Genomic DNA, 12881 nt, shown 5'->3' with positions numbered 1-12881 from the left:
AGAGACGACAGTCTTGGCACCTGTGAGTATCGGAGGATGTATGCATCATGGCAGCTGTCAAGGTACCTTGCACAAACTTGCAGAATCTGCCTCTTGTCGTCGCAAGCTATCTGCATGTTCATGGAGTGGACGACCTTCCTGTTGACAAAGGCACGCGGCTCACCCGCTGGCGCCTTGATGGCCACATGTGCAGTCGATGGTACTCTGGATGCGGGGAAACCCAGCAATCGCAGTGAAGCCTCTGGCTAACTCAGCCTGGCTGGTCTTGTCTGTACAGAAACGAATGAAAGTCATTACCCACCTGAATAGAGCGTAAGTAACCAACTTGATGAAACTGTGGATAGCTGATTGGGAGACTCCACAAAGATCCCTCACTGATCCCTGAAAGGAGCTGGAAGCATAGAAGTTGAAGGCCACTGTGATGTTCAGAGCCGCTAGCATGGGATTGCCACCCACACAATTGGAGGTGATCTCCAGCCCAATCATCTGACATATGGAGGTCACAGTCTCCCTGGAGAGACGGATCCTCCTTTGGCACTGCACCTCTGACATGTTGAGATAGCTGCATCGCTGCCTGTACACTCTGGCAGCAGGATAGTGGCATCTTCTGCGACCCCTTCCACCTTGGACTCCCTGCAGGCCCTGCGCCCCCTTTGCTTGTGCCTCTCCTCCCACAGGTCGCTCCCTTGGATGCTTACTTCAGACACCTGGCCTCCTCTCCCTTCTGCCCCTTTCTTCCTCCTTAGAGGTACTACCAGTGGGGTAGACAATCCCCATTACCAGAGAAACAGAAAACTGTCTGGTGACCGGAAGGTCCCTATGGTATAAATCCTCCAGAGGCCTTGGAGACACCAATGAGTCCTGAAATGAAGGCTAGCAATGCAAAGACTGAAGCTCAAAACAGAGATAAAGCTGTCAAGTTTCATTAAGCAACCAGCAGCAAACTATCTCCTAAACTCCTCACCACTCACAATGGCGATGCTCTGGACCCATTTTATCCTGCCCTTGGATGACAATTTGATAAAAACGGGCTTCCCACCTGCCCGCTTTGCCCAAGCAATGACCGTGAAATCACGTGGGCAGCATAAGATGAAAGGGGCCGCAAAAGACGCTACTATCCTGCTGCCAGAATGTACAGGCAGCTACGTCAACATGTCAGAGGTGCAGTGCCAAAGGAGGCTCCATCTCTCCTGGGAAACTGTGACCTCCATATGTCAGACGATTGGGCTGGTGATCATCTCCAATTGTGTGGGTGGCAACCCCATGCCAGTAGCTCTAAAGGTCACAGCTTTTTAATGGCCTTAATTGGTCAGCAGGCTTGGCGACGTCATTTTGCACAATTTTACATGCGTTCGGGTTGGGTGCGCGCCCGTCCTCGAAACGTGACATTCAGGCCTTAGAAAACTTCCCAAAGATACTTGAAAATTGCGAGATGAAGGGGAGAAAGGTGCTGGGAAAACTTTTAAACCTAAAGGCTGGCAAGTGCCCAGGACCAGATGGCCTACATCCGAGGGCCTTAAAAGAAGTGGCTGCAGTGATAGTGAATTGGAAAATAGCTAATGTCGCACCTTTATTCTAGAAAAGAGGGAGACAGAAAGCACGAAACTAGAGGCCAGTTAGCCTAACCTCTGTCACAGGGAAATTGCTAGAATCCATTATTAAGGAGATCATAGCAGGATACTTTTTTTATTGTTTCATGAGATGTGGACATTGCTGGCTAGGCCAGCATTTATTGCCCATCCCTAATTGCCCTTGTTCAGAGGGCATTTAAGAGTCAACCACATTGCTGTGGGTCTGGAGTCACACATAGGCCAGACAAGGTAAGGCAGCAGATTTCCTTCTTTACGACAATCAGCAATGTTTTTGTGGTCATCACCATACTTTTTTAATTCCAGATTTTTATTGAATTCAAGTTTCACCATCTGCCATGGTGGGATTCAAACCCAGGTCCCCAGAGTATTCTGGGAGTCAGGTGGTCAGTGGGTGGCTGCAGGTTGTCAAGGGTGTCGGGGGGGTGGGGGGTGGGGGGAGAGTGGTCAGTCAGTCGGGAGGGTGTACTGTGCAGCCATCTGGAAACAACTTGCTAAGCCCACTTTCCCAACCCCTTTCCTAACAATAAGTAGGCCAACCATCAACAAAGCATCCCATACACAGACACCCGTTGCTCAGCTTTTGATCTTTCTTACCATTCATCATAAGTGAGAAGGCCACTTGCCAGGCAACAGGCAAAAATGGACAAGATGTGAATGTGGTGACTCATAAATTGTACAGAAATTTAACAGTTACCTAACATTGTGTAACTCGTCAATGTACATGCCCTTGCTCAACAACAAATCTTTCCTCTTCCTTTTTCTGCTCCTTCTATATGGTTCAGCAGAGGTAGAATCAGGCTGTTCAGATTCCTGCCCTGAATGTTGAGATGCTCTTAACCAAAAACCTCTGGACTTTGGAGCCTGTGTGGGCCCCTCCAAACACAGCTCCAGCTGCACTTGTTCAGGGGCAGGCTCAAAAATCGGGACACAAATCAGCATGCTATTTATTGACTGAGTGGAAAGTTCAATGGGTGAGAAGTGGAAAAACAATGGACAAAGTTCTCACTTCCATGTCCCCGTTCACCATCTTCCCTCTCGTGGCCCACCTAAAATTCTCTGCCAGCAATGAGCTGGAAAGCACTTTGCCGCACTACAGTGCAACACTGAATGGGAAAGTCTAGTGTTTCAACGATCCTATTTAAAGTGGCAATCAGAGATTGTGAGCCATTGGTGAGAGTATGCATGCACTTGTTTGACTGCCACATCAGATGCTCCATACAGGTGGCCATGGACAAAACCATCAGAGTGGTTGGGCTGGCGCAGGGCAATTCATCGTGGCAGCTCCTTTGCAATCTTGCATGGACAAAACCATCATTATAAAAGACTTTGGCATTCTGCAACTCATGCTGCAGATGGACTCCTCCAAACTCTGCAAGCGTGCAAAATGCAGCCTAAAGTCTGCCACACCTCGCACATTGTTTACTGCTGCTCTTTGTTGATGTTCCCCAGGGCTCACCTTTGCACAATCCTTGTGGAGACAAAGTTCTGTCTTCACAGTGAGCACACCCTCCATCGTGTTGTGTGGCATGATGGCTGTACGAAATGGGATAGATTCAGAGTAGATCTAGCAGCTCAAAACTGGGCATCCATGAGGTACTGTGGGCCATCAGCAGCAGCAGAATTGTACTCGAACACAATCTGTAGCCTCATAGCCAAGCATATCCATCACTCTACAATTACCACCAAGCCAGAGGGTCAACCCTGGTTCAATCAAGAATGCAGGAGGACATGCCAGGAGCCGCACCAGGCATACCTAAGAATGAGACTTCGACCTGGTGAAGCTACAACAGAACTACTTGCGTGCCAAACAGCGAAAGCAACATGTGAGAGACAGAGTGAAGCAATTCCACCAATGAGAGATCAGAGCCAAGCTCTGCAGCCCTGCCACATCCAGTTGTGAATGGTGGTGGACAATTAAGCAACTCACTGGAGGAGGAGGTTCCACAAATAACCCCAACATCAATGATGGGGGAGCCCAGCACATCAGTGCAAAAGACAAGGCTGAAGCATTTGCAACCATCTTCAGCCAGAAGTGCCAACTGGACGATCCATCTCGGCCTCCTCCAGAGGTCCCCAGTATCACAGATGCCAGTCTTCAGCCAATTTGATACGCTCCGCATGATATCAATAAATGGATGAAGGCACTGGATACTGCAAAGGCTATGGGCCCTGAGAACATTCCGACAATAGTACTGAAGACTTGTGCTGTAGAACTTGCCGCACCCCTAGCCAAGCTGTTCCAGTACAGCTGCAACACTGGCATCTGACCGGCAATGTGGAAAATTGTCCAGGTATGTCCTGTACACAAAAAGCAGGACAAATCCAACCCAACCAATTTACTCAGTTTACTTGCGAACAGCAGCAAAGTGATTGAAAGTGTCATCAACAGTGCTATCAAGCAGCACTCACTCAGTAATAACCTGTTCCCTGACACTCAGTTTGGGTTCTGCCAGGGCCACTCAGCTCCTGACCTCATTACAGCCTTGGTCCAAACATGGGCAAAAGAGTTGAACTCGAGGTGAGGTGAGAGTGACTACCCTTGACATCAAGGCAGCATTTTACCATGTGTGGCATCAGGGAGCCCTAGCAAAACTGGAATCAATGGAAATCAGGGAGAAAACTCTCCGCTGGTTGGAGTCACACCTAGCACAAAGGAAGATCATTGTGGTTGTTGGAGGTCAGTCATCTCAGTTCCAGGACATCACTGCAGGAGTTCCTCAGGGTAGTATCCTCGGCCTAACCATCTTCAGCTGCTTCATCAATGACCTTCCTTCCATCATAAGGTCAGAAGTGGGGATGTTCGCAGATAATTACACAATGTTCAACACCATTTCTGTCTACACAGATACTGAAGCAGTCCGTCTCCATATGCAGCATGACCTGGACAATGTTCAGGCTTGGGCTGATATGTGGCAAGTAAGATTCGTGCCAAGTCAGTATTGTGATGGATCCTGCACTTGCCTTGATAAGTGCAGCTCCAAGAACATTCAAACAACTCGACACCATCCAGAACAGAGCAGCCTGCTTGATTAGCACCCCATCCTCCATCTTAAACATTCACTCATTCCACCACCGATGCACAGTGGCAGCAGTGTGTACCATTTACAAGAAGCATTGCAGCAACTTGCCAAGAGAAGGCTCCTTCCACATTACCTTCCAAACCCGTGACCTCTACCAGCTAGAAGGACAAGGGCAGCAGACACATGGGAACACTGCCACCTGAAAGTTCCTCTCCAAGCCACACAGTATCCTAACTTGCAAATATATCACCATTCCTTCACTGTTGCTGGGTCAAAATCCTGGAACTCTCTCCCTAACAATGCTGTGGTTGTACCTACACACATGGAAGAAGGCAGCTCACCACCACTTTCTCAAGGCAATTAGGGATGGGCAATAAAATGCTGGCAGAGCCAGGGATGCCCACATCCCATGAACGAATTAAAAAAGAAAGATACATGGGAACCTCACCACCTGCAAGTTCCCCATCATGTCTCACGATCTTCACTTGGAACCATATCACTGTTCTTTCACTGTTGCTGGGTCAAAATCCTGGAACTCCCTTCCTAACAACACTGTGGATGTAGCTACGACACATGCTGTGCAGGAGTTAAAGGTTGTGGGTCACCACCAATTTCTCAAGGGCAAGCACAAACGCACTAACTTTGGCTTTGCAATTGATGCTAACATCACTTGAATGAATAAAAAAATAAGAAAACTGCATCCAGAAAAGCAGAGATTAGAGCATTCTTCACCCTCCAATGCAGATTCTCCACTGCTTTCCCTGACTGCACCATCTGCTCTTTCTTATTTGTGAAGTGTGAGACACCATGCAACGACCCAACTACCTGTCTTGGCAGCCCCCAGCAAAGTGTGTCTATCAGAGCTGCTGGATGGTGTATGAGTCCCTTGACGGTGCATGCTCGGAGTGAATTTCCCTCCTCTGAAGAGTCTTCCTTCTGCTGCCACACCACCACTTGAGGGATGCTTGAAGGGGCTAGTTGTGAAAGGTGGAACATTTAACTTAGAATTGACAAAGTGAGAGGGTTCCTATTCCTCATTACACACATTATCATTTTTCAATGGCTGCTGATATCAAGTCAACATGAGTGAGTCTGGTGTGCATTTTGACTGCAATATTTAATTCTGTCACCAGGTAGCTGGGTATATCCCCGTCTCTCCATCTCCAATGGCCTGGCATGCAGACACCTGGCTTATCTGCACCTCCCTCCTCTGCAGTGGTCAAAATGGAGATGACTGGAGGAGCACCTTCAGTTTTCTGCATTTCCCTGATATTCTGTGCTCTCTCCTCCTGCAAAAAGAGAGAAAAAAAGAGACAACTGCATGTGAGAAATGGAAGTTTTTGTAGTTTAGAAGGGAACATTTGTGGAGGGGCATTGTGACAGGTATGTGTGACATTGCATTAAGATTAGGTTGAGTGTTAGAGTTGGCTGCTCAGATGAAGATGTGAAGAGGTACCTATACAGGGAGGGATGTGTACCTGCAGGAGGCCTGGGAAAGCAGAGGGTGGCTGGTTGAGGTTTGATATACATCAGGATATCATTGAATGTACCATGCCATTCATCTTTCTTGCCCTGTTTAGTTCATTGGACATCTTGGGGCACTGTATCTCGGAATGTGGGACTATTCCTGCTGCTGGTCTCCTCAGCCACTTTTAACCATGTCTGCTCATTTTCAGAAATAGGCCTCTTTCTCTCGTCCACAGAAAACAGAATTGCCCTTGAGGCCTTTATAAATGGAAGCCCAAAACTTCAAAAATGTCAGTAACTTCTGGACACTTCTGGCGTTAGCTACACCACGCACGTTGACTGTAAGAGTTTGGCAGGTGTTGTGGAAGGAGCCTTGGTGAGTTGCTACATTGCATTTAATGGTGAAATTATAACACATTGATACTAAACAGCAAAAGCAGTATGCTATAGACAGAATTAAGTGATCCTAAATTCAACATTTCAGGTCCTCCTCCCACTGTTTAACATGTGTTGGAGTTTCAGCAGGTCAGAACCTTATTTTTAAAATCAGAGCCAAGCTGTTCAGGAGAGGAGTTAGGAAACACTTTTTGTACAATGAGTGGTCAAAGTGTGGAACTCTCCCACAAAAAACTCAATTAATAGTTTTACATCTGGCAATGATAGATTTTTACTAGCCAAGACTATTTAGGGTTATGGAGCCAAAGGAAAAAAGGAGTTAGAATATAGATCAGCTGTGATCTCACTGAATGATGAAACAGGCTTGAGGGGCTCAATGGCATAATCCTGCTGCTATTTTCTACTGGTGAAACTTATGCACACCTTGATCTTCCAGCTACTCCCCATACCCATGAATCATCTGAGAATGCAAAAATTGTCCAGGAACCTCATGCTCTACCTAAATGATTGAGATGATAGAACCACCTGGCACATTCAGCATGTATTAGAAGCTCAATGAATCTATGTGGGATCCAAATTAATAAACATTAGTAACATCCAGTCCTGTCATGATGCAAGGAATTGTGATATTGTGCTGGATGTTACAGTTCAATGAGACATTGGCCTACAATTAGCATAAATTAAATTATCATAGAACTACTTTACCAGCTGCTTGTCATTCGAGTGTAAGTACTTTACATAAAGTATGCTGTGGAAGATTATGGCGATGCATGTGTAATTGGTGTTGAAACTATATAGTCACACAGATATGATAGCTTTAGAAACTGATCAAAAGAACTCAGCTAAGTATTTTCTTGTTGACAAAATTGCAATACAATGGACATAATTATGTTAAAAACAGAAGTTTATGAAATGCAGTGGAAAAGGGGAAAAGGTAGGTAAAAGTCTTCCCTAATTGAGCACTCTTACAGTCAGAATTGTTGATATTTGAATTTTAGCACTCTTAGATACCTGTGTACATGGTCTAGTTTTCTTCTCTTACCCCTTCTCTCTCCTTTTGTTGTCAGATAAATAGCAAAAGGAGGCAAATCCATCATGAAGGTGACAGTACCATGCTGTAAGGAAATATATCCTTCAAAGTAGTGCTTGGCAATCAGTAGCTATAAGATTTTAGTTGTGGCATTGAGGAAGCCTGTTTTACTACTGTATTAAAACAATAATACAAGAGATACTGGTCTTGCTAGCAAGGTCTTATGAATGATTAATATAAAATAATGCATTTTGATATTTCCTACTTTGTTGTGCGAAATATATTTTCCTTCACAAAACCATTACTCCTGATGAAACAGAGTAAATTGGTGGTGTTCTAGAAAGTTGAAATTTAAGGATGCAGGATATCAACTTAAAGAATATGCAGATTTAATGTATTCCTACTCCATGTGATATTCAGTTTGAAGATACTCATTAGCTGAGACAAATGTGCTAATTAACATCAGACGAGGACACTACTGTTTATAGATGATTGTAGGAGAATACAAAACAAAATGAATTAAAATAGCTCTTAGTCAAAGAGAAAGTGTTTTATTCATGTTCAAAAATACTTCAACAAGAATAAAATCATACTTTACAGCAATCTAGAAATCCCTCATACGCCTGAAAGATCCGATAGTTGAGCTGTAGCCGCCCCAGTCACTGTATCTCCTGTATTCACCGGGTCTCAGGAAGTACTGTCGGCCTCTGTAGTTGGGATGTTCATAGAAGATCCAGTAACCGTCCATCACATGGCAGGAGTGAATGTCATGGTAACGGAAACGATCATAGACAGATGGACAGTCATCCATGAATTCCATCATCTGTCCTCCAAAGTCAGGCCTCTCGTAAATCCTCGTTCTGTAGGAGCCTCCTCGGTACTGTAATATAAGGATACTATTAGTGCTCGCATTTGTAAATATACATTCAGTATATGTAATTAGGGGGATATGTTAGAGAGGGAAGTTTAGTAGATTTAAATGATATCACTAATAATCAAAGCAAGGATGAAGCAATTTCATAAAATTTTCATAACCAGTTGAATACCGTAGATCCTTATGTCCATCATGCATTTCTTGATTAATTTTATTGAACAAAACAGTAACAATTTTGGAGAGGTTCCAGTTGGTCCATTCAGAGGATTTGTTTCTCTGATCTATTGGTTTCTCTTGGTTTAAAAAATAGCTTGCATATATGAAGCATACAAGAACATGACATACTGGATGAATAACAATATTGTTTCCACAGATAACTTTGAAGAAACATTTGATGAAGAACCACATAGCTGACTAATTTGGAAAATTGCAGCACATGGCATTAAAGAAACAGGAAATTTGGATATGTGGTTGGTTACGGGATAGCAGGCGGAGAGTAGTGGTAAATGGATGTTTTCCTAATTGATATGAAGGGGATCACCAGATATTGGTATTATGATTATTCCATTCTTTGCTGTATATAACTGACATATGCTTGTGTATAAGAAGTACACTCTAAAAGTGTGCAGATGATATAAAACTTGGTAATGTAGTTAATAGTGCATTGGGTAGTAGCAAACTTGAGGAAATAAACAGACTGGTGAAATAGGTAATCACTTGACAAATGCAGTTTAATGTGGATAAGTGTGAGCTGAAGCAGTTTGGGAGAAACAACATGGTTAGACATTCTGGTCTAAATTGGATGCATATTCACAGCGCAGCAAGTGAGTAAGGCGTTTAAGGAAATGTGTGGGATACTTTGCTCTGGAATTAGGGGCGCTGAATGCAAAAACAAGATAGTCATGCTAAACCTTTACAAATCCCTGGTTTGGCCTCAGCTGGAATGTACAATTCCGGGCACCACATTTTACAAAGGAAGTCAAGGTCCTGGAACGGATGCAGAGGAAGTTTAGATGATGATACCAGGAATGAAAGATTTTAGTTCATTTGAGAGATTGGAGAAGCAGGATTGCTTTCCTTAGAGAAAAGAAGCATTTTAGCAGAGCAAGTAAGGAGAAACTGCCATCCTCTGCAAGGGTGTCGGGAGGCAAAAGTTACAGATTTAAAATAATTGATGAAAGCCTATAGAGAAGTTGTTTCTCACAGAAAGGCATAGTGTCAATTTTCGTATGTACACTGACAATACCCAGCTCTACTCACCACCACCACTGTTGTTAAATAATCAAACTATTTATCTGACATTCAAAACTGGATGAACAGAAATCTCCAATTAAATATTAATAACCTAAAGCCATAGTCTTTGATCTTTGATCCAAACTCTGTTCCAGAGCCACCAACTCCAGCCCTCTCCCTGGCAAACCTCTGAGATTAAACTGGAATGGAGGGGTTATCTTACAACGGAAGATTGAACAGGGTTGGACCTATACTTATTGGAGTTTAGAAGAATGAAAGGTGATTTTATAGACACATGTAAGATTCTTAGGGTACTTGACAGGGTGGATGCTGACAGGAAGGTTTTCCTTGTGGGGGAGTCTAGAACTAGGGGAGACACAATTTAAAAATAAGGGGCCTCCCATTTAAGATCGAGATGAGGAGAGATTTCTTCTCTCGGAGGATTATTAATCTTTGAAATTCTCTTCCTTAGTTAACAGGAAGCAAAGAGTGTGGATAAATGGATATTTTTTGCATTGACAAGCTGTAAATCATGGGGTGCCCCAGGGATCAGTGCTGTGGCCTCAACTATTTACAATCTACATCAATGACTTGGATGAAGGGACCAAATGTATGGCAGTTAAACTTACCAATGACACCAAGATAGGTAGACAAGTAAGTTATCAAGAGAAGTTAGAGGGTCTAAAAAGGGATACAAATAGGTTAGGTGACTTGGCAAAAATTGGCAGGGGTTTTTTTTAAATTCTTTTCACGGACTAGGCCAGCATTTTTATGCCCTCGAGAAGGTGGTGATGAGCTGTCTTCTTGAACTGCTGCAGCCCATGTGGTGTAGATACATCCACAGTGCTGTTATGGAGTGAGTTCCAGGATTTTGACCCAGTGAAGGAACAACAATATAGTTCCAAGTCAGGATGATGTGTGGCTTGGAGGGTAATTCAAATTCCACCAGCTGCCATGGTGGGATTCAAACCCATGTCCAGAGAGCATAAGCCTGGGCCTCTGGATTACTAGTTCAGTGACATTACCATCTCCCAGTGATGCCACCATCTCCCCATTTAAAATGGTGAGTTGAATGCTGACCTTTATCTTAAGAGGGTTGGGGTGACTAGTGGAGTTCCGCAGGGGTCAGTGTTGGGACCACAACTTTTCACTTTATACATTAATGATCTAGATGAAGGAACTGAGGGAATCCTGGCTAAGTTTGCAGATGATACAAAGATAGGTGGAGGGACAGGTAATATTGAGGCTGCAGAAGGATTTGGACAGGTTAGGAGAATGGGTAACTTGCAGGTTGAGTCGGTAGTTAGGAAGGCAAATGCAATGTTGGCATTTATTTTGAGAGGACTAGAATATAAAAGCAGGGATGTGCTGCTGAGGCTTTATAAGGCTCTGGTCAGACCACATTTAGAATATTGTGAGCAATTTTGGGCCCCGTATCTCAGGAAGGATGTGCTGGCCCTGGAGAGGGTCCAGAGGAGGTTCACGAGAATGATCCCAGGAATGAAAGGCTTAGCATATTAGGAACGTTTGAGGACTCTGGGTCTATACTCGATGGAATTTAGAAGGATATGGGGGGATCTGATTCAAACTTACAGAATACTGAAAGGCCTGGATAGAGTGGACGTGGGGAAGATGTTTCCATTAGTAGGAAAGACTAGGACCCGAGGGCACAACCTCAGAGTAAAGGGAAGATCTTTTAGTACAGAGATGAGGAGAAACTTCTTTAGCCAGAGAGTGGTGAATCTATGGAATTCATTGCCACAGAATGGCCTAATTTCTGCTCCCATGTCTTATGGTCTTATGGTCTTATAAAGAGTGGAAGTTATGTTAGAGCTGTACAGAGCTGTGATGAGACCCCATTTGGAGTACAGCACTCAGGTCTGGACACAGCACTGAAGGAAGGATATATTGGTCTCGAATGAAGTGCAATGCAGATTCACTAGAATGATTTTGGGGTTAAAAGGGTTAAATTATGAAGACAGCTTGCATAGATTAGGCCTGTATTCCATTGAATATAGAAGATTAAGGTGTGTTTAGAATGATTAAAGGAATTTATAGGTTGGTAGAGAGAAACTATTTCCTCTGGTGGAAGATGCCAGAACAAGGGGGTTCAACCTTAAAATTAGAGCTGGGCCACTCAGATTACATCAGAAAATATAAAAAGGATAGTGGCAGTCTAGAACTCTATCCTCCAATCAGCTGTTGATTCTAGGTCAATTGAAAATTTCAAAACTGAGATTAATTGCTTTTCATTAGACAAGGGAATTAAAGGTTCCGGAAACTACATGAAGGTTTGAAACAGATCAATCATAATTTACTTAAATGGCAAAATAGGTTCAAGAAGCAAACCAGCCTTTTCCGGTTCTTACATTCCTATGTTCCTATGAAGCAAAATATCAAACTGTAACTTACATATGAGTAGGAGCGACATGACCTGATATTGTCATTGAATCCCATCCAGCGCTGGTAGTCAGGATATTCTCCCCTAGTCAGAACATACTGGTATCCCATGTAATTGGGTCTCTCATACACCACCCACCAGTCACTCATGACGCGGATAGAGTTACAGCGGCTGAAGTAAGAGTGCAGGTCAGCACAGTCAGTACTGCACTCGTAGTGCCGACCCTGGAAGTTCCTGTCCTCGTAAAAGATGATCTGCAAAAGCATATGAATGTAAATCAATGTCTTAAACTAAGAGACATTTAGCAAATGATTATAATGTAACAAAATACAAGTTTACCTTACCTTTCCCATTTTGAGCTCACGGTTAGCTTAGCAGCTGACTGAATGTTTCACTGCTTCACACAGCTCGGTATTTATAAGCTGAACAGAAACGTTACTTTGGGCTGTACTTTGTCATTATAATGTTTCGGGACTGAAAATCAGCAAAAATGAACAAAACACATGTCACACTCATTGTAGAAAACACCTGAAATATATAATGTAGCAACAATTCTTTCCCTTTTGATTTTCTGCCATTTTAACTGTTACACGAACAAGAAACAAAGAATATGAGTGCTTTATTTTTCCTGTGTCAGGGTTCCATTTTATTTTGGAAAGAATTATTTCAGTAAAGTCACTCAGTTCTATTTCAAACAGTGCAATGTAGCTCCCAAGTTGATTAAGTCTGGGACAAAGAAAAGCAAATGCAAGTTAGGTTGCTTTTGCCGTTCCAATCATTTAGCTGTCCATTCAGCTGTAAAAATAAGGGAAAATCTAGTAACACAATATTGAACAATGTAGCAAAGCATGAACCTGGAATTTATAGG

The 12881-nt window shown here is 43.5% G+C and overlaps 1 protein-coding gene across 5 annotated transcripts; it reads right to left on the bottom strand.

Annotated features, from left to right (window-relative positions):
- Nucleotides 1-8109: 8109 nt before the first annotated feature.
- Nucleotides 8110-12366, bottom strand: LOC144686480 (gamma-crystallin S-1-like). 5 transcript variants are annotated; one of them, XM_078551748.1, is made up of 4 exons: nucleotides 12358-12366; nucleotides 12042-12267; nucleotides 9056-9076; nucleotides 8110-8375 (listed from the first exon to the last, which is right to left on the bottom strand). In XM_078551748.1, the coding sequence occupies exons 1-4, from the start codon at nucleotides 12364-12366 to the stop codon at nucleotides 8110-8112; spliced, it is 522 nt and encodes a 173-aa protein (XP_078407874.1). The 5 variants fall into 5 exon arrangements, with proteins under 5 accessions (XP_078407874.1, XP_078407873.1, XP_078407872.1 ...); XM_078551747.1 differs by lacking the exon at nucleotides 9056-9076 and having other exon boundaries at nucleotides 8110-8378; nucleotides 12021-12267; XM_078551746.1 differs by lacking the exon at nucleotides 9056-9076 and having other exon boundaries at nucleotides 8110-8385; nucleotides 12025-12267.
- Nucleotides 12367-12881: the final 515 nt, after the last annotated feature.

Source organism: Cetorhinus maximus, chromosome 11, assembly GCF_964194155.1.
Source record: "Cetorhinus maximus chromosome 11, sCetMax3.hap1.1, whole genome shotgun sequence".
NCBI classification, from domain to species: Eukaryota; Metazoa; Chordata; class Chondrichthyes; order Lamniformes; family Cetorhinidae; genus Cetorhinus; species Cetorhinus maximus.
Note: the sequence above shows the minus strand (reverse complement) of the source record. Positions and strands in the feature narration are given on the sequence as shown.